We start from the raw sequence: 23,083 nt of genomic DNA on the forward strand, positions 1-23,083 counted from the left end.
CGATTGGTTCATGTTCAGTCAATTTCATTGTTTCGCATCTTTCTAGGAAAAGACAATAGAATCTGAACTTGCTGGAATGAAGAAGTTTAGTCTAGAACCCTCTATGCCTAGTGTCAGTAGTGTGCGAAGCAAGGCCACACTTGTCGGATTTCAAAAATCTAATATAGTCTTGATGTTCTTCAATTCTAATCAATGCAGAATCACCAGTCTGTCCGAAATAACAAAGATGGCTTGAAGAGGGTACTTGATAGACACTTGGTAAGGAAAGAGGTGGTAATGCATCCTTTGTGGATGGCAGAAAGGAAGACATTTTCTGAGATGATTTGAAGGAAGCATACAGATTGAATTTTTGAAGAATCCTTGCTATTTATTCCGAGGTTTCTTTAAGGTACAGTACTGAAATTCTTTTCACATCGGATTGTAGTCTGGTGGAAGGATGATAATTATCAATAATTTTTTGAATGGTAGTTTTGTTGTATCTATTACATATCAGATTGTTTTTAATTTTATTCAGGTCATCTAACAAAAGGGACCTCAGAAGAGCAAATCACATGAGCTCTGTACCCATTTTTTGTGATGAATGATGATTGGAGGATGAACCAGCGATGAATGACCTCCTGCTCATTCATCACTGGTTCCTTCTCCATGAGTGAATATATCTACGAAAATTTCGGTTTATGATAAACTGAAAATTCAACATGACCTATGCGATTATGAATAATTTAGGTATCTAAACAAGGTAGGTGGTCGCATTCAATAGTGAACTTGAACAGGAGTATTAAGCTCCTTCCAATGTCATTTAAATAGAAATTAAACAATAATGGCCCCTAAATATAACTCCCCCAAACAAAACTTGCTGATATCCATCAAACAGCCAATCTCCAATCCAACACACTAATCTACTATCTAATCCCATCTGTTTCATGTTGGAGGCTTAATGGATTTTTTACAACACTCAATAAGAATTAAAATAGAATTTAATACTTCCTATATTTCGTCCTAGTCACTAGGACATCTACGGGGATTACAAAAACAATTAATGTAACATATGCACAAATAACAAACAATACTAAGCCCAACCACGTGGGTGACACTAAAGTCCTATCTAGGTAGAGTGCCCTCTAAGGGCAGTAGTAGGTGGCCTGGAATGTAAGGTGGGAACTCTGGTGACGAGCGTTTCCCAAATCTTCGGAAGCTTAATGCAACCATATTTATTGAGATTTGGTTGGTGTTTGAGAGCTGCTGCTGCTTCTAAGAAAAGTCTCTCTTTCTTGAATTTGCTGTGGTGGAGCATGGTGGTTTTCTTCCATGATACTCTGTGGGTGGTGTCCAAAACATGGTCAGCCAAGCCTGAATGGCCATAGTTGTGTTTGAAGATGTAAGACTTGTGTTCCTCTAGACGGATGGATGCTGATCTGCCTGTCTGTCCAAAGTACGCCAGCTTACAGGAACAGGGTACTTTGTAAACTCCAGGCAGAGAGAGAGGAGGGAGCTGATCTTTCGTAGAACGGATAAGGGTAGCCAGTTTGCGGTGGGGCTTATATGCTGTGTGTAGATTGTACTGTTTTAGTATCTTGGCTATTTTTTCAGATGTGCCACGGATGTAGGGTATGGTGATGGCATTTTTAAAATCTTGTTGACGAGAAGGAAGGGGAATGGGGGGCTACCCGAATGGGGGGCAAACTGGCTACCCTTATCCTTGTCCAATGTATTTGTCACCTTGTTATAATAAGTAAGCAGATTGCTAAAACATGATCTTCTTTTAGCACACTTATGCTGTTCTCTAAAGAGAATTCTGCTGCTGTCAACCCAGTTCTGAATCCTTGTCTTCACTACCTTCTCCAATATCTCGACCACATCTCCAGACTAGCAGACTGGCCTATAATTCAAAGCCTTAGTCTTATTATCCCTTTTATGAAGCAGAACAAATTTGCCCTCTTTCTACTCCTTTGGAACTTGGGCCCCTTCTAAGACTTATGTTAATAAGGCAAGTTAAAGCTGTTAACTCCCTGGAAAATTCCCTCAAGACACACGGTGATATACCACCAATTCCCGTGGTCTTGTTGATATCGTGTTTACTCAATTCCTCATATACCTCCTGCTCCTTCATCACTGGTTCCTCCCCCATTCCCACTGCTCTTAAATTCTGCATTATGTTACAATCACAGGGGATGGAATACTTTAATGAACTGCTCTTTTAACACCTCCACTATATCCTCCTCAGTATTTATCATTCTCCCTGTCATTTTCCCAACATCATCCTCCCATAATCTTTCGTCCTTCTGCTGGCAGAGTGGTTAGCGTATCCACTCTCTAGCCAAAAGGCTGCGGGTTCGAATCTAGCCGTAGGCGTGGATGTTTGTGATTGTCTTTGGAAATACTAGTGGTGGTGGTCGGAGGTAGATGGCATCGGTGTAGTTGCAGTCAGTTGGTGGATTGAGCGGCGGAGGCAGGGTTGTGGAGCAGATGCCCTCCCTCGATGAATCTTTGGACTCCTTGGGGGTGTCTAATAATAATAATAATATCGAAAAAACTCCCTAGGATTTCTTTTAGTTTCATTTGCTAACTCCACTCATCTCATACTGCACCTTTGCTAACCTTACCATATGAGCCACCTTTCTTGCTTTCTCTGTACTCTTCATGTAACTGATTATTGCTAATCATCTTGCACTGCCTCCACAATGCCTTTTTCTTCGAGATTGCGTGCCCCACCTCTTCAGTCATCCATTTTTACACTTGCCTTATTTAATCTTGTGACCTTTGGAATACACTTCATTACCTCTGCCAGATAGTTCCTGAGTAGAGACCAAGCAGAATCGATTTTCTTCCCATCTAATTCCTCATTCCATGCTATCACTGAAAGCTGCCTCCTCAGTTTGTCATAATCACCTGCCTTATAGTTCCACATATAATCCTTTCTCACAAAAGTTCTGATACAGCTGGCCACCACCCAAGTGATCACTCCATGGTCACTTCACAACTGGAGGAAGATGTGACACTTAATTTACAATAATATCTTCTGATGAGATAATCAAATCCAAGACCTTCAATCCACATGTAACCTCTGCTACATACTATTTAAGATAGCTGTTCCTCAATAACTCAAATTCATTCTCTTTGGTTACAGATGGTGTCTCTTCATTCCAGTCTATATTACTGTAATTGAAATCACTCATTATGATCACCCTTTTCTTATTAGCCAGACCAATTTCCTTTAACATTTCCTTCTCACTGCATTTCACATTACTAGGTCTATAGCAGCAGGGCCGGCTCTACCAACGGTTGAACACGTGCATTTGCACGGAGTGACAAGTTTTAGGGGCGCAAAATTGCCCTAAACTATACAAAAATAAATCGTAAAAATGTCATTTATTCCTTGTCTGTTGAAGCTAGACTTCAGGATGTCATTAGTTAAATTTTTACATAATAAAATTTCATTGTACTGTATATTTTTAAAAATCATAATCATTTAAAATAATGTAGTATTATGTTGCATTTAATATCGCACTGTCAGTGTTAATATCAGACGACGTGACAATAGCAAAACGCCTTCTATCTTGCATTTATTTCCTTTTCCATTGTTAGCTGTAGGTTGATCTTGACCTGAGGTTAAATCTCATTTAATCAATGAGGCCAAATGATCATTATGAGATAATTGGTCAAGAGTAAACCAATTAAACCAAAACAAACAAAATAAAGAAATGGAATCAAAATACATAAATACAGTTGTGTAGTGATTGTTAATAATACTATTTTTGATTCAGTTATTAGAATTTGACTTTTAAAATAATTTTAATATTCCAATATGGCTGATAAAAGAAAAAAAAACTATCAGGCACAGAATATCACTAACGAAAATCTGAAAAAGAACGTGATATTCAGAAACATAGTGGGGATCTGCAAAAATATCTGAAAACTGAAACAGCTAATTTAGTACAAGAGAAAATAAGTGAAAAGACTGAAACCAAAACTTTTGAGCTCATGGAAAGTACTTCTAATTGTGATCCCAGTAATGTCGATATTAGTAACAATGAGGGTTGCAAAATAGGGGAGGGGGGGGTGGCAAAATATACTAATGCACAGGGCGGCAAAATTCCTAGGGCTGGCGCTGTATAGCAGCACCCAGCCAAACATTTCATCCTGTTCTCTTCCACTTCATGCTATATGCTTCAAACCCACTGTCACTATTTGTCCCTTGCATCTCCACACTAGATGGACACAACTCCGCTGCCATCATGAGTAGCACTCCTCCTCTCTTTTTGCCTTGTCTGTCTTCACAAAAGACTATATCCCTCAATCTCTATTCCTATCAGATATCTTCCTCGTTCAACCATGTCTCACTTATTCCAACAATTTTTTGGTGAGTGAACTCTATCAATGCTACAATTTTATTCCCCATTGTTTTGAATACTTCTATCCTATGTAAACATGCACACTAGTTCATTTCTGTTTCAACACAGTATAACAAGTCCCACTGACCCCTGCTTCTCAGATATGGCTCCTCCACACTCCCCCTGTCCATTCCCTTTTATCATCATTGATTTCACACCTTTCCCCAGAATTTATCACCTAAATGTCATCCCATATCCTTGACAATTTTAGTCCTTTCTTGCGTACTCATACATATACTTTTGAAACCATGTACACTTCTCACACAGTGTCTTCCTGTCCACTCTGACTTCCTCTGTTTCGCTGTCCACCCTGTGTTCTTTCTCTCTCATTCTCTTCATTCGTGCCACTCAACTCTCCATTTGCAAACTCACGTACCTTACTCTCCTGCTCTTCCGCAAAACCTCTTGCTTCCTCGGGTCTTACATTCACTTCACTTTTATTTTCTCTTGTAGCAACAGTTTCTCCAACTGACTTGCACCAGATCCATTTAAATGTAGCCTATCACTTTTATACAGCTCTATCTGCCCCTCAGTTTGATTCCACACATTCACAAAATGAATGCCTTTCTTCTCACACAACTCTGCTAGCATACTATTGATAATCTTTGCTTGCCTTCTCAACTCATTAATCACACCTGGGCAATATGCTGATAACCCACAAACTACACCTTAAACTTATATCTACACACTTCACCATCTACTGCCTGCTGATAGGATTTTTATCTAATTATTGCATGTGTTCTCTGGTCAGTTTGCTTATATGCCTTTAAATAAATCACACTAATATAGCCATAACTTATGAGTTTCAACAAGTTGAGTGCAACTCAGAGTGAACTGAATTTGGAAATTCCTAAAGAAAATCAGAACACTACTTGATGTTTTGTTCTTATTTGATATTATTATTATCAGGGCTCAAAATTATGCAAAATTCAACTCAAATAAGACCTCCCCTTTTTTTTAATGATATATCTCAATAAATCAACAGTAGTTTCATAAAATCATCAGTTGTCCTCTGTCATTGTTAAGAGAACATAGTGCAAGAACCAACCGTTCAAAGGATATGTCAGTAAATAATATAAATAAGCAGAACAGAAACAACATTGATTTCTTTGGAACATATAGTTTGTCATATTAATTTTTTACTAGAATCCTTTATATTATACATATTCTTTTTTTGTATCTTTTAATTTAAAAAAGTAAGTATTTTTTTATTTAAAAATATATTCTATTTTGTCCAGTCTGCAGCAGCTTGCTAGCTGACAAAACCTACTCACCATGGCCAAGTGGGTGAGCATATTTGTCAAGCCCTTATTTAATTAATATTATAGTCATATGTGTTACACCTTCATGGAGTTAAGACTTGTTACATAAGGTCACCACTGTTCCATGCATGGCTCATCAAGCATAGCTTAAACACTCTTAAGTAATGTATTCCACTCACTAACCATATTAATTTAAGATCAAATAATTTAGAAATTTATTCTAAATAGTATAGTTGTAGTCCATTTCAAACTGAATGATTTTTGCTATTCAGGAATTTGCAGAGAGAAATGCCTGAATGGAGGAAAATGTATTCAAAAAGATACCTGTGCGTGCCGCAGAGGATATTATGGTCCTCGTTGTGAATACAGTAAGTAGATTTTCATTGTAATTTTTTATTATCTTAGGGCTTTTTATTGGGTAGCCAGTGGCACTCAACTATAAAATTCGACCATAAACTTATTTCTTTTAGCACCACATGTATATTAATGCTTGCTTTTGTAACTATGTGAAGGATATATGGACTTGTGGGCTGAGTTCATGTCTTTTAAATAGTGCAAACCAAAGCAACTCCCATGCCAAGGGTTATATTCTTATAAACTAGCAGGAAAATTCAATCTGGCTATTAAATCTAAATGGATATATAATATCCTTAGCTGTTTTTTTTTTAATTATTTTTTATATATTCAGTTGCAGTTAGTTTGTGAAATGGTATATTAGACTATATTAATTTCTCAAAAAGTATTAATGTTATTCATCGTAATCATCATCATCAAATTCCTGACATTTACCCTCAAGGGGTGTACAAGATGATAGTACTACATGAAAAATTTGCATCATTACTAACTTCCTACCCACAATTTTCTGCCAAATCAATCTGTTACCTGTCAAAACTACAACATTGTCAGATCTTATATTTATATATCTATCTTCTAAGGCACTTTTTACCGTATCAATCCACCTATATCTTGGTCTTCCTCTGGGTTCTTTTCCTACCAACCTGGCAGAGAACACTTGTTTGGCTAATCTTTCTTCGCCCATTCTGTTTAAGCGACCATACCACCTGAGATTAGCTCTGCTAACGCATTCCTGGATGCTGACGATGTCAAGTTCTTTCCTAATATCCTCGTTTTTAATATGATATGGCCATTAATGCCATCTGTTCATGCTCCTAATCTTTCTCAGGACTCTCATATCTGCAGCCTCTAGTCTTTGGTCAAATGCTTTTCTTCTGACCCAGCTCTCAGATCCATAAGTTACATGGATCTGAGAGCTTAATTTAGTGTTTTGACTAATTTCTCTCTTATTCCATATAAATTTATTCAGTTGACTTCCTACCATACGAGCTTTGTTGATTCTGTTATCTATTTCCATATTTAATTTACCATCTTCACTAAAAATCGTGCCTAAGTAGCTGAAATGTTTTACTTGTTCCACAGGTTCTCCATTCACAATGCAGCTGATATTTTCAATGCTTCTGCCTATTTTCATTATCTTTGTCTTTTTATTGCTGACCTTCATACCATATCTATTACAACAGCTATTCAATTTAGTCAGAGAATCTTGTAGTGGATTTATTTAGAAGTATAACATCACCGTATAAAGCAAGGAGCTGACATTAACATCTCCAATTTTGATATCAGGTTAAATACCACTTTCCTTCATAATGTAATCCATATAGATAATGAATAACAGAGGTGATAATGTACATCCTTGTCTGACACCAAATTTAACATTAAACCATCTCCCTGTCTTCAATTCTAACTGCTGACTTATAACTCAAATAAAGACTAAGCATTGCTTGATATAATGATCCACTGCAGACCATACAACTGCAGCATTTTGAATAGCTTCTCGCTTGGCACCCTGTCATATGCTTTTACCAGATCTACAAAACTTAAATACAGATCTTTGTTATATTCCCATGACTTTTCAACTATTTGTTGTAAAGTGAATATCTGATCCTGACAACCTCTATTTGGCTTGAATACAGCTTGTTCCTCACCAAGCTTCTCTTCCACAATCCTTCTCAACCATTTCTCAAGTATACTGGCAGAAATCTTACCAGGAACACTCAGTAGAGAAATACCTCTGTAATTCTCATAATCAGTTTTATTTCCCTTTTTATATATAGGTACTATGAGATCTCTACTCCAATCATCTGGAATTCGTCCTTCTGAACTATGCAGTGTAGCCACTGTAAAACTTTTATACCACCATACGTGAGCATTTCTGGTCTAATATCATCTACTCCAGCTGACTATCAACATTTCATAATTTTGATGGCTTTTTCTACTTCAAGCATGGATATGTATTCCTGATTGCATGCCTAGGCAGCGTTTTTTTTATCACTGTGCTGTCATCACTGCTAGTTTTATTTAGCAATTTTTTGAAGTAATTACTCTATACTTCAAGGATATCTTTTTCTCCAGTTTTCATATCACCTTTGTTATCTCTAATTCCTTTTACAGCACTCTTTCCTCCATTTCTGAGCTTCTTCAACAACCTCCAGAATATCTTGCCACTTTCTTGATATTTTTCTTCTATGTTCTTACCAAAGTCTTCCCATGCTTTTGTTTAGCTAGTTTTGCACAGTGTTTAGCTTTCTTACATTTGTCTCTGCTCTTGTTTTAGCAATATGCTAGCCTTTTATAATAAAGTTACAAGAGTATTAGATGAGGGAAAGGCATATACTGCCATTTTCTTAGACTCAGCGAAAGCATTTGACAGAGTGCCACATGATAAGCTCATATTTAAGTTGCAGCACATGGGTCTGGATGTCAGATTGGTCAACTGGATTCAGGATTGGCTGTCCGATAGGTATCAGAGAGTTGTATATGGTGGGACAGTTTCATGGAGGCAGAGGGTTACAAGTGGGGGTCCCACAGGGCTCAGTACTGGGACCTATATTGTTTAACCTTTATATCAATGACATTGTCCGTGGATTGCAAGGGGGTTTTCAGTTGTTTGCGGATGATGCAAAGCTGGGAAGGATTATTAGTAATAGTGCAGATGTGGTAGCCCTGCAAGAGGATTTGAATAAGCTAGATAGATGGGAAAATGAATGGGGATTTCGGTTTAATGCAGCAAAATGTAAGCTTTTGACGTTTGGGAAACATCAATGGGACGCTGCCTACTCTATGGGAGGAGTTATACTGGAGGAAGTAGGGGAGACAAGAGATCTGGGATTGATTATTGATAGAAACCTGAAATTTAGGGGACATATTGCAAAGGTGGTGAAGGTAACACAGAGGACTGCTGCAATAATGAGAAGGACACTGACCTGCAGAGGTAAAAGGGTTATCATTCCATTGTATAAGTCTCTGATGAGGCCACAGTTAGACTATTGTTCTCAGATTTGGTCTTGGTCCCGAGAATTTGAAGGAGATAAATTAATGAGGAAAAGGTACAAAGGCAGATAACAAAGATGGTTTCAGGACTGTATCATGTTTGTTATGAGAATCGGCTGAGGGAATGTGGGCTGCAGAGTTTGGTGGATAGAAGGAGAGGTGATATGATTGAGACTTTTAATCTGTTCAGAGGTGGTTGCAGGATTGACACTGGAGAGTTCTTTCACTTGGTTGAACAGCAGGAAGCAGTCATGACAAGGGACCATCCCTGGAAGTTATGAAAGGAAACTGTGAGAAAGAGGGTGAGGAGTGGTTTCTTTGCATGGAGCGTGGTTGATGGAATACATTGCCTGATGGAGTGGTGAGAGTGAGAACGGTCAATGAGTTTAAGGAGTGGTATGATAGCCTTTGTGTTTCTTGGGGGGGGGGACCTCCCCTCGATGAGTCTTGATAGACTTTGTGTTTCTTAGGAAGGAACTCCCACGATGAGTCTTTTGATTCCAAGGAGGCCTGAATAATAATAATATAATACAGCAATAATATTCTCTAAGAGCAAAAGCTTACTTATTTGCCAGGAACTTTCGATATGCTTTCTTTTTTTCCTTCACTGCAATAAATTTAGTTTAATCCTTTATCCGAGTGTGAGCAAACAAAATTTGCACCTGAAAGTATTTTCAGGACTGGTGTAAGGTGGTACAACACCAGGCAACTCGTTGCAAAAGGTGGAGCAAGCTAACATCACTCCTATCTCAGTATCTCCCATAATGCAAAACACATCTCCTTGCGGATATGTATAATGTTTTGCATTATGGGAGATACTGAGATAGGAGTGATGTTAGTTTGCTTCACCTTTTGCAACGAGTTGCCTGGTGTTGTACCATGTTACCCCAGTCCTGAAAATAATTTTGTGACCTTCTTCATTCTTTGCAATAAATCTTCTCTGCGTGAAATCATGTAGAAGGATGAAACTAAATTTATTGTAGTCTAACCAAGTGATAAATAAACTTTCAACATCTTTCTCTAAATCCAGAGTAATTTAATAAAAAAGGTGATATACCTTTTGGCAACTCCTATAAGTAAAGATGACCTCGCTATTACTTCTGCCTGGTATCTCCACCACTGGGCCTGGCTCCCACTGAAGAGATGTCAATAAAGGTCGAAACTGGTGGGGGCTATTATGAGTTCACTCTCTTAAGGTTTTTGCCTTAAGGAAGCAATTTGAGTCTCCGGGGAAAGTGTTCTCTGGCCCGGCCCGGTGAGGGGCTTTGTCGGTGAATGCTTTTTGTCGGAATATGACCGGTTCTGCTCGGCGGTGGTGGAGGGTGGAAGGCCATCACTGAGTGGAACCAACGCTGAGATGGATGGTCTTTCGCCCACTATTGAGTGGCCTATGGATCGTCCGAATTTTAAGAGATGGCTTTACTTATTGATAAGGTCAATAAAGGTCGAAACTAATCTGGGTAGTTGCCAATCCCTTAATGCATAACATTATACATATCCGCAAGGAGATGTGTTTTGCATTATTGGAGATACTGGGATAGGAGTGGCTTGCTACGAGTTGCCTAGAGTTGTACTGCCTTATCCCAGTAAGGTAGTACAATACCATATTCAGTCCTGAAGATATTTTCAGGTGCAAACTTTGTTTGCTCACACTTGGATAAAGGATTAAACTAAATTTATTATAGTCTAACCAAGTGAAAAATAAACTTTCAACAAATTTCCTTCACTGCCTCTTTAACTTCCTGTGTCCACCAGGGAGTTCTGATTTTTCTATCCTTGCAGACAACTTCAACACATGCCTCTCTGGCAGAATCAATCAATGTTTTCTTCAGAGCTTGCCACTGAATCTCCAAGGTTTGATTCCTGTTCTCAAACTCTTTCATTTTTTCTTGAATAATGTTTGTATATTTTAATCTACAGTTCACATCTGAAAGCTGCTCAACTTTTATTCGTTTTAAAACTTTCTTGCATGTTCTTCTTTTCAATATGAAATTCAATTTTATCCTGCTTAAGACTAAATGGTGATCACTTCCAATTTCAAATCCTCTGTACACTCCAGTGTCCTGCACCAGAGAGAAAACATCACTATCAACAATAATATAATTAGTGAGACTTTTCTTATTCCTTGCCTCTTCTCTGCATGTGAATTTGTGCTCATTTTTATGTTTGAACATTGTGTTAGTAATAACCAGTCCATGTCCTGAGCAGAAATCCAACAAGTATTTGCCATTATTATTAGCTTTGCTCTTTTCTCCAAATTTTCCCAAAATATTTTTTGTATGTCTGACAATCATTTCCTACTCTGCTATTTAGATCCCCAACAAGGACCAACTTTTCATTTTTCATTGTGTCAGTTGCTTTTTCTAAAGCCTCAAAATATTCCTCCACTTCTACCTTAGGAGAACCTTCTGTGGGACCATAGGCACAAATAAGTCTCATTGTCCAGTTCCCCATTCTGATATTTGCCCACATCACTCTACTTGAAACTGCCTGCCATTCAAGAAGATTAGCCTCTTATTTAGTTGAATACTATGGCTACTCCTCCTTTTCCTTGATTAATGTTATTTTATTTCATTAATTCTAACACCGAGTTACAGATTGAACCTACAGCTGATTTAATCAATGTTACTTAGTGTTGGTTAAATACTTGATATTAACTATTTTTAAATATATTTTATATATTAAGAAGATACAAAATAATTTTATTAAAATCTTTCATGAAGTTAAAATTGATTTATGCTGCCTATTTTGATTTTGTAATATGAGACAATAATTTTTACTTTTATTCAGCAGCATAATGTTAGAATTGTTTAAATTACTTTTTTGAACTCAGAGCCTGAGATAGAGTAAATAATACATGACATGTTACTGTATAACCATTTACAAAGTAAATTCATTTATAATCCATATATATCTGAATACATTTCAGTAATACTAGTTTTCATCACAGCAGTGCAAAATATTTCAATCTGATAATTATCCTTTATTATTCCCTCCATGGAGTTGACACACTGATTGTGGGAGGTTCATTCAACTGACAACATATTTATCATATAGAATCTTAAAATCCTTAATACTCTTTGCATTAACAACACATTCTGGTAATGCATTCCATTCACTGACAATTCTCCATTCCTTCAAGAAAATCCCCCCCCCCCCCCGAGAAATAACATATCTATGACTATCACAGGCATGAAATGTTTAAACACTTTGAAGAAAAAATAATTTTTATTGAACATAAAGAAGTTTTACATATATTTTGATCCTTTGTAGGTAAATGTTCTATACCATGTCTTAATGGCGGTCGCTGTGTTGGAATCAATAGATGCCGATGTCGTAAAGGCTACACAAGTTCCCAGTGTGAAAAAATGACAGAAAGGCATAGCCTTATGCGTAATGGTAAATTTTAAGCCAACTTTTTTGAGAATCTTTTTTTAATTAGTTAGGGACTTTAGGTTTATCCTTTATGTTTATACTAATATAGACTAATATTAGTTTATGCTAATATATTAAGTTTATACTAAAGTGTAAAGTTATACTTTACACATTAGGTTTAGACTCTTTAGGTTTTTATCCACTATTTGGGAGACAGCTCTGAATAGTTAATTACTATTTTGTGTAGTAAATGGTAATACTGATTGCATTTTAGTCTCGTTTATTTTTGATACCTTAGTGCAGGGGTTGGCAACTGGCAGGCCGCATGTGTTCCAAATGTGCATTTTTGGTGGCCCATAAAAAGTTGACTGTACATACATGCCATGTGGCTCGTATTTTGAATGATTTAAATAATACATTTTATAATATGAATAATAAATAATTTTATACCTATACTTCGTGATATCACCTGTGCAACTTGGAAATACAAACAAGAGGAAACTTTTGTTGATATTATTGAAGATTTACAAACTGAAATTTCAACAAGATTTTTCTATTTTCATAAAAATAGCATCGAAATGTGATTATTTTTGAACACTTTTAATGTCAACATTGATGATGTACCAAACCAACTACAAATGGAAGTTTTGGAATTACAGCACAATGAAACATTAAAGAAATCATTTTCGTTAGAAAATATCCAAACATTTTATCGATGCTTACCAAAAAAATTTGAAGGATTAATCAGTTTTACAAAGAAGATGATAGTCGCATTTGGAAGCACATACATTTATGAAGCATTTTCTGCCATGAGGTTTAGAAAAAATTAATTTTCTTCTCGACCTGACTGATGAACTTTGCATGCTTCGATTTGAATTTGCACCTCAGGTTGTAAAGTGGATATACATAATTTGGCTAAGGGAATCATAAAAGTCACATTAAGCAGGGACACACACACATATTGTGATGCATGAACTATATTACTTTGTTTTTATGCGATAATAATTTTTCATTGAGTTTCATTTTCATGCATGTTTCATATCTGGTGCTTTAAATATTTCTGTGTTTTTTTAAAAGTGACATAATAAAAATTGATAACTTAAACACCTTACCGGCTATTATGGATCAAATACGCATCCTCATATGCTTCTTATCCATCATATATTTCAATGTAACATCTATGGTATTACAATTTTAATATGCACTTCGTATCCATGATAACCTTGATGTCTATAGACGTCTTGGCCGGTAGCATGGTTAAGTATTTTTTCACTCACTATTTTCTCTAAATTAAATGCTTATGGCCCGATTATTAAAAATAAAAGTTGAATGTGGTTTGCGATTCTGAAAAGGTTGCTGATCCCTGCCTTAGTCTAATGGCATGATTGTGGGATTTTGTGCATTTGTTACTGACATTCTTTTACTGAATTTTGAAGCATTCGTTGAAACAAAATAGCATTGCATTTAATTCATTTTTAGTGAAACTATAAAATGTTAGTGAACATTTTATATGTTCACTAAAATGAGCTGTGTATATAATTATTGTAAATAGGGTGGAAAATGTGGAGGGTGGAGACAAAAAATTTATAGGCTATTTGGCTTAGTGAGCAAGAGAAGGGTAATCACTATTATTATTATTATTCAGGCCTCCATGGAGTCAAAAGACTCATCGTGGGAGGTCCTTCCTAAGAACATAAAGTCTGTCAAGACTCATCAAGGGGAGGTCCCCCCCTAACAAACAGTCTATCATACCACTCCTTAAACTCATTGGCCGTTCTCGCTCTCACCACTCCATCAGGTAATGCATTCCATGGTTCAACCACCCTCCGTGCAAAGAAACCACTCCTCACCCTCTTGCTCACGGTTTCCTTTCGTAACTTCCAGGGATGGACTCTTGTCATCACTCCTTCCCGCTGTTCAACCAAGCGAAAGAACTCCACAGTGTCAACCCTGTAACCACCTCTCAACAGTTTAAAAGTCTCAATCATATCACCTTCCTTCTTCTATCCACCAAACTCTGCAGTCCACATTCCCTCAGCTGATCCTCATAACCAAAATTGTACAGTCCTGAAACCATCTCTGTCATCATTCTTTGTACCCATTCCACAGTTAATTTATCCCCTTCAAATCCTGGGGACCAAATCTGAAAACAATAGTCTAAGTGTGGTCTGATCAGAGACTTATACAACAGAATGATAACCCTTTTATCTCTGCAGGTCAGTGTCCTTCTCATAATTGCAGCAATCCTCTGTGTTACCTTCACCACCTTTGCAATATGTCCCCTAAATTTCAGGTTTCTATCAATCATCAACCCTAGATCTCTTGCCTCCCCTACTTCCTCCAGTATAACTCCTCCCATCCCAAACCTCAAGACCTTACATTTTGCTGCATTAAACCGAAATCCCCATTCATTTTCCCATCTATCTAGCTTATTCAAATCCTCTTGCAGGGCTACCACATCTGCACTATTACTAATAATCCTTTCCAGCTTTGCATCATCCACAAACAACTGAATATCCCCTTGCAGTGCACTGGCAATGTCACTGATATAAAGGTTAAACAATATAGGTCCTAGTACTGAGCCCTGTGGGACCCCACTTGTAACCCTTTACCTCCTTAAAACTGCTCCACCATACACAACTCTCTGATACCTATCAGACAGCCAATCCTGAATCCAGTTGACCAATCTGATATCCAGACCCGTGTGCTGCAACTTAAATATCAGCTTACCATGTGGCACCCTGTCAAATGCCTTCACTAAGTCTAAGAAAATTGCAGTATATGCCTTTCACTCATCTAATGTTCTTGTAACTTTATAATAAAAGCCTAGCATATTGCTAAAACAAGAGTGCCCTTTCACAAATTCATGTTGACTTTGACAGATAACATTACTTTCATCTGCCCAATGCTGTATACGGTCCCTCACTACTTTCTCCAAGATCTTAACAACTACTGATGACACACAAACTGGCCTATAGATCACTATGGATGATTTAAGTATGGTGATTTGAATGAAGAGATAGCATCAGGGAACAAGATGAATTTTTTGGTTCTTAATGGATGACTATCTCATGCATTTTGTAATGGAGAGGATGCAAGGGTTCAGAGTCTTGGATGTGGTCAGATCTGATTTGAATGAAGTGTGTTATCTTCACCTAGTTGGTGAGAGGGCCATGAAGTGATCACCTGGTTTGTAGCCAGTCATATGAAAACTTTTGCGAAGAAAGGATGATGCTGATTAGTTTCCTTTCATTCATAATGATGGTAGATGCAATTGTTGCTAGATACAACTCCATCTAGCAACAGTTTCTCCAGCTCACTCACTCCAAAGCATTCAAATGAAATCCTCACATCTGTATAATTTGATTCTTCTCTCAAATACAGGGTGCACCATAATTCTTAGTGTGCAGTTTTAAACTTTAATAGGTCCAACATTATAAAAATTTACAGATTTATAGCATATAATAGCTTAAAGAGTATATAATTAAGTTTTATCTACAGTGATTTGTTTCTTATTGATGCTCAGCATGACCGCCATCTTGTGCGATGCATGTAACCAGGCAATTTTTGAAATTCCAGAAAACGTTTAGTAGTTGCTGAGCAGTGACTGCATTGATTGCATTTGTAATTTAAGTCTTAAGGTCAGTGAGAGAAGCAGGTTTTGAAGCATACACAACTGTTTTGATGTGACCCCCATAAGAAAAAGTAACCAAGTCAGGTCAGGTGACCACGCAAGAGCACCTCCTCTACCGATCCATGTGTCTGCAAATGTGTCATCTAGAACTTTCGTACCTGTGTCGCATAGTGACAGGTGCCCCATTCTTTTGGAAAATGGTTTTATTCATAAGGTTTAATCTCTTTAATTTGGGAATAAAAAAATTCTGAAGCATTGCTAAACAAGATTCATCCCCGACAGTGGACTCATCGAAAAAGAATAAAGAATGGCCTGCTAATGCAACACCTCCTAACTGTGCACCACACACTAACTTTTGGTGAGTCTCATTCCCACTTTATGTGGAATGTTGCTTCATCTGAAAAAGTCAACATGTCAATAACATGTGTCATTTTCCATTTGTGTCTTCATCAATTGACAGAAATCCAATCTGGCATGATAATCTTCTTCTTGTAGTATTGAACAATCATAATTTTGTAAGCATGTTGATGGAGTTGGCTGGTTAGAATTCTGTGCACTGTGGTTTTTTAAAACATTAACTCAAACCAAATTTACACTGATTTCTTGGGACTCTTATCAAATGCCCTTTCGAATTTGAGTACATTCACTTCTCATGATGAATGCCTCCCTGATCTGGGTTTGTCATGAATTCATCCAATTTCTTTGAATTTTTTCATCCAATTATTAATTCAATTTCTGTCAGGAACATCCTTGTTATAATGGGTAGAGAATTTTCTTCTTACTGCTGTTATGGACTTGAGTTCAGCAAGCCACAGGACACGATTGACTTTTTGTTCAACATTTGTCATCTTCAATCACACCAATCTAAAAAAAAAAAAAAAAGAAGAAAAATGTAATGAAATAATAATATTCATGCATCAAAATGATATTTATTGCAACTCTGTAACTCTGATACTTTTGAAGCAGTTAAAGATCAAACTGCACTAAGAATTATAGGACACCCTGTACATGCCATACTTCCAAAAACTGGCCATACATGCCATACATTCCTTCTCCTCAGACAGCTCTGCCAGCAAGATTCTAGCTCTCTGTCTTAACTCACCATTTTCATACCTTAGCAATGCACTGACACTATTTCCCACTATATGCATTCTATAGTTTAAGTGTCATGGATCTACAACTGCTGGCTCCATTTAAAATACACCGCTGTAACTAATCAAAACATACACAGTAATTTTTTAATTATTCAGCCTTCAAATAGCTGGACCTTCACTTTGTTAACCCTTGAATGGGTTAGTGAGTCAACTGGCACCTTCAGTTGATCAACTTCAGTTATCTGACCAGCAAACTGATTTCCTACTGTATAGAAATAATTACGAAGGGATTACTGTAAAACATCTGTTTTGTAAGAAAAAACTAAATGAAATTACTCATAAGGCAAAACATTTGTTTCTAGCCAGCCTTAATTTCACAGTTGGCTGGAACCAGCCCAGTGGTGACAGTACCTTGGGCTGTCACCACGACTGTTTCCAGCACAGTGTCCTCTCATTCCCACTAAACACACCATAACCAATAATTCTTACCTGGGGGTTGTTTTGATTAGATATTATCCTACATGGTGGCAACAAAACCTGATGGATCTAGACTCTTCCAGATCCATCAGGTTTTGTTGTATTATGGGATGATTCAAAGATCATATCCAAGCATTCCTTGTGTGTGTCTTCCCCTCATGTCCACCTAATTCTGACTTGAATCCCATTGAACCTTTGTGGGATCACTTTGCTCAGTCACTGACCTCCAGAACACCTCAGGATACCTTCCATGGGCTAGTTGAGATCAATGCTAAGGATGGGTGCAAATGGTTATCTCAGTCAGTGGAGGCCAAACACACTACTAGGTGGGTGGTCATGTTTTGCCTCATGAGTGTATGAATTATTGTATTTCTTGTATATCATTTATAATTTTACTTGGTATTACCAATTTTTTTTACATAATTGTTTTTGCAGACAAATTTGTTACACAGCAAATAGCCTGTGCATTACTTATTTGAAAATAAAAATAAAAAATAAGACTGCTCTTAATTACAGAATGTAGAAACTGTGTTCATGGTATCTGTGAGAAGCAGCATTGCATCTGTGACAAAGGGTGGTATGGTAAAAAATGTGCAAGGAGTAAGTGAATCTTTTTTATCAAGTTTAATAAGCAAATTTTTCCCAAAGTTATGGTGGTGGACTTTGCATGGATTCCAGCAATAATGAAGTAATGAAGCATGAACCTTTCCAAAAACCAAACTGTTTCTTCTTGTGGTGGTGGTAGTAATACACTTATTGCAATATATTATCATTTTAAATTAAATGTTTTGTACCTCAAATTATGTCATAGAATAACATGAAAATAGATAAATTATCTAAAGTTCAGTATTAGATGAACAGTTTTATTATTATTGTTATTACTATTATTTACTACTTTACTATTATTATTAGTTTTAGGTGATAAGTGTCTTTATTAATTCTCTAGAGCAGAGGTTGGCAATGCAGTACTTTGTAATGAGAGTTCGTAATTTTTTTGCAAGATTTCAAGCATCCATATCGCCTAAATTTTCAAAAACTTCTATGGCTTGATATTTCAAACTCTCAATTTCACATACAAATTCTGGAGCATCTAAGTCGCTATTATATTTCAATGCCAGGTCAGCTGCGCATCGTTTGAGATCATCTAGCTGCATAATTTTTGAAGCGTATCCATTTAAAAAAAAACTGAGGTCGTTTGCGACCTCTTGTAAAGCAATAAATCTATCATTGAGTTGTATGAGTATTAGATCTAAAACTTCACGCATTTCGTTGTTTAGTAATGCAGTTTCATTCATGGCAAACGAATCATCAGTAGCTTTCTCATCAGGCATATTTTTTTATTTTGCACCGTCTCTTTTCTGGGATGTGAGTTTCAATATTAATTGTAAAGCAAATCGAAAAAATCATTTCGGTACTGTCGAATTTAATTTTTTAGAGCTTTTATCATTTTCGCAGCATTTTTGACTGTGGTTTTTTTTTCTTCTAAAAATAAATTTACTTTATTTATCTTTCCTAATATTGTATCCCAAAATATTAATAGTGCAACAAAATTAAATTTTCTTAATAATTTTAGCAACATTCGAGCATTTGTTACAGAGTCTATTGTAACTTGTCTTTATCCATCACACATTTCATTAAGAAGTTGTATTATTAAAGGCATTTGATTTCATAAGGCTTTTACTGCATTGGCTTTTGCGGACCTCCTCGTGTCCACACTACCAACCAGGACGTATATATACGTCCATGTTTCCATGGATGCGAAGTGGAGTTTTGAGTGCAATTTTGATGTGAATGGACATATTATTTCAGACTGAGCCTGATTAGTTTGTTTACAAGGTTTTTCACGAAACGCACATTGCACTGGCACAGACACAGTTTGTTTCCTACTGTCTCCCCTTCTGCATGAAACATGCAAGAGGTCTAATGGCCGGCAGGCCCACCCGCAACGAGGACCAGTGGTGGTTTTATGGTTTTATTTAGGGAGGTAGGATTTCAATCTGTGGCCAAGTGATTTCGTGACACTCCTTTTCCCTATCATAGGATAGCTAGTTGTATTTTATTGTAAAACTTCTGAATGAGGCAAATTCGAGGAAGTATACATGGAATTCCTCAGACTAGGAAGGCTGCTGAGTGATAATTGGCCAGGAAAAGTCAAGCTCTTTGACACATTACCCCCCCCCCACACACACACACACAGCAGTCACAGGACAATATGGATGGCATATTGTCCTGTGACTACTGTGGGGGTGAAGAGCCCATAACTCTGATGCAATCAGATTTTGCACACTCCCCAAGTATGGTAGATGCTACATCCCAAGACAGCAGTTATCATACCTTAGAAACAGATACAGAGTTCCAAATGGTCAAAAAGAAGAGGAAAATCTCCACCAATGTGAAAGAACCCAAAACAACAGGGATAGAAGCACTCAATAGTCCTAAAGAAAAGATACCACCGGTCATATTAAGGGATAAGGAAAAATGGATCCCTGTCTCATCAGCCCTCAGAGAACAAAACATCTCATTCTCATGGGCCAAAAACTCAGATGAGGGAGTTAAAATACAACCCACTACTGTCTCGGATTACAGACAGATGACCAGATTTATGGACAATGCTAACGTCCCATATCACACCTTCACTTTACCCAGCGAAAAGAACCTGAAGGTAGTTCTACGTGGGATAGCTGAAGGTATCACTCCTGAAGATGTGAACACTGATCTCTCCAGACAGGGCCTATCCCCAGTAAAAGTGAGCAGGATGCTCAGATCTGATAAAAGACCAATGCCTTTGGTGCTGGTGGAAATACGCAACACACAAAAGCAGATCTACGAACCGACTGTAGTATGCGGACTCAAGATTTCAACTGAGCCTCTTAGGAAAAGAGCATCTGCAGGTCAGTGTCATAGATGCCAAAGGTTTGGACATGCCCAAAAATTATGTAAGGCAGCCTTCAGGTGTTTGAAGTGCTGCGAGGGACACCAGACCATCACATGCACTAAACCACGCACAACTCCAGCATGCTGTGGAAACTGCAGAGGACCTCACCCCGCCAACTACAAGGGATGCCTTTCCAATCCAAAAAATCGAGGATCAACAAAAGTCAATTTTGCTCCTCCACGTAACAACGTTTTAAGCAACCAAATAGATCATCCTCCAGTCCGAAAACACCTCGCCTTCAACCTCACAGGAAGGAACAACCATGACCAAAACATATGCAGAGACTGCAAGAACTAAGCCTCCTACATCTCTCGAGCTAGAAAGCTCCAACGTAACATCCATTTTAACAGCCTCACTTGCCACTATGCTGCAGGAATTCAGCAAGACATGTCCTTACCATTTTCCAGAAAGAGATTCCTGCAAGGCACGTAAAATTATAACGACCATCTGTCATGAGTAATAAATTCAAACCAAAAGTTCTTAACATAATCGCATGGAATGCAAATGGATTGTTGAACAAGGTTTTGGAACTTCAAGAAGTTGCAACTCATCTCAGTGCTGATATCATCTTGATTGGTGAAACACACCTAAGACCAGCTAATAACCCAAAAATCCGTGGATACACTATGTACAGAAACGACAGAATTGGCACAAGAGGTGGAGGCACAGCCATATATATTAAGAATTATTTGAATCATAATACAATAGACAAGCCCAAAACAGTAAACCTGGAAGTCACCGGTGTGGAGGTACATACCTTCAATGCTGGGAGTCTCAAGATCTATGCTGCTTATAACTCTCTGAGCCTTCCTCTGCTGACAACAGATCTGGACTCCATACTTGGTCCAAATGACTCCATAATAATAGCAGGAGATCTCAACTCAAAACACACAGCTTGGTACAGCTCATCAACTAACACCAAAGGCCACACAATTTTCAACTTTGCAATGCCTTACCGATGTCTAGTACATCGGTAGGGCCGGCCACATCAACTCTGTTGTTGTGGCCGGCCCTACCGATGTACTAGACATTATCATCTTTAAAAATTTAAGATACCAATTCAAATTGGAATCAGTCAACAAATTATCTTCTGACCACAGTCCCATAGTGCTTAATTTAAGTTCATCAGATCAATTCTCTCCTCTGCACACATTCATACCATGGGACAAGTTAGCCAAGGTTCTTCCAGATTATATTGGTCCGGTGCCCAATATCAGTAAAAAGGAAGAGATTGACACAGCAATAAATAACTTAACCATACAAATTCCGAAAGCAATAGAATCAGTCAGACATTCCACTGTCTTCCACCCAACCAACCGTATCCCTGAAGAAATCATGGAGCTAATCAGAGCAAAAAATATAGCCAGAAAGAGATACCACAATACCAGAACCCCACAAGATAAAACAGTATTGAACAATCTAAACAGGCAGGTCCGGAAAGCTCTTCAAAAACACAGAAACCATCAATGGGAAACCAAATTGGGTAACATCAATACTGAAGATCATTCTGTATGGAAATTCTTAAGAGCAATCCGCACCAAAAAGCAACTCATACCCCCTATACAAAAAACCAAGAAAGGGACAGTTCACAAAGATGAAGAGAAAGACGAAGCACTTGTAGAAAACCTAGAATCTCAGTGCAATCCATCTTATACAAATCTAAATATCAACCTTATGTACAAGATTCATCGTCATGTTAGGACAACCTTAAGACAGAACACTGTTAACTCCGAACATATCACTCCTACAAATCTGGCAGAAATGATAAATATCATCTCCCATCTAAACAGTAAAAAAGCTCCAGGACCGGATGGCATAACTAACAGAATAGTAAAACTACTTCCAAGAAAGGCCATAGTCCATCTCGTCAACATTACAAATGCCATCTTTAGATTCCAGCATTTCCCTACTACATGGAAAACAGCCACCATTATGCCATTGAAGAAGCCAGGAAAAAATCCTCACCTTCCCGAAAGCTACAGACCCATAAGCCTATTGTCCAGCCTCGGAAAGGTGACAGAGAAAGTGATCCTCTCAAGATTCCAATCAGAAACAGATAAGTTAGGAATTTTGCCTAATGAACAGTTCAGCTTCCATAAGGCCCATAGTACAGCTCAACAAGTGCACCGGCTGGTAGAAATCATTACTAAAGGTTTTAACTGGAAACTCAATACAGCTGCCATCTTCATCGACGCAGAGAAGGCGTTTGACAAAGTATGGCATCAAGGCCTTCTCTACAAACTGATAAAATTTAACTTGCCAGTCAAGTTAATAAAAATGATACATTCTTACCTGAAAGACAGATATATACAGGTCAGGGTCGGCAACATGGTTTCGACCAGACACAGGATCACGGCAGGCGTATTTCAGGGATCGCTTCTGTCACCTCTCCTGTTCTCAATCTATGTAGCGGACATCTTTCTGAACCCAAGAACAACATTCACTGCATTATATGCAGATGATACTGCACTGATGGCAAGACACTGAGCCCAAAACTGGCAACTAAAAGACTCCAAACCAGCATACACATTTTAGAAAAGTGGATGGCAGACTGGAGGATCCAAGTT

The 23,083-nt window shown here is 37.7% G+C and overlaps 1 protein-coding gene across 2 annotated transcripts in view; it reads left to right on the forward strand.

The window, feature by feature from the left end:
• Nucleotides 1–23,083, forward strand: part of LOC150101957 (protein shifted-like) — a 104,578-nt gene that overhangs the window by 74,952 nt on the left and 6,543 nt on the right. For both annotated transcript variants that reach the window (XM_090400024.1, XM_090400025.1), the window contains exons 7-8: nt 5,926–6,021; nt 12,275–12,400. In XM_090400024.1, coding sequence (XP_090256150.1) covers nt 5,926–6,021; nt 12,275–12,400 — 222 coding nt within the window. The remainder of the gene's footprint in view (nt 1–5,925; nt 6,022–12,274; nt 12,401–23,083) is intronic.

The sequence above is a fragment of the Typopeltis vanoorti genome, chromosome 11 (assembly GCF_054136105.1).
Source record: "Typopeltis vanoorti isolate ZY-2024b chromosome 11, IOZ_Tvanoo_1.0, whole genome shotgun sequence".
Taxonomy (NCBI): domain Eukaryota; kingdom Metazoa; phylum Arthropoda; class Arachnida; order Uropygi; family Thelyphonidae; genus Typopeltis; species Typopeltis vanoorti.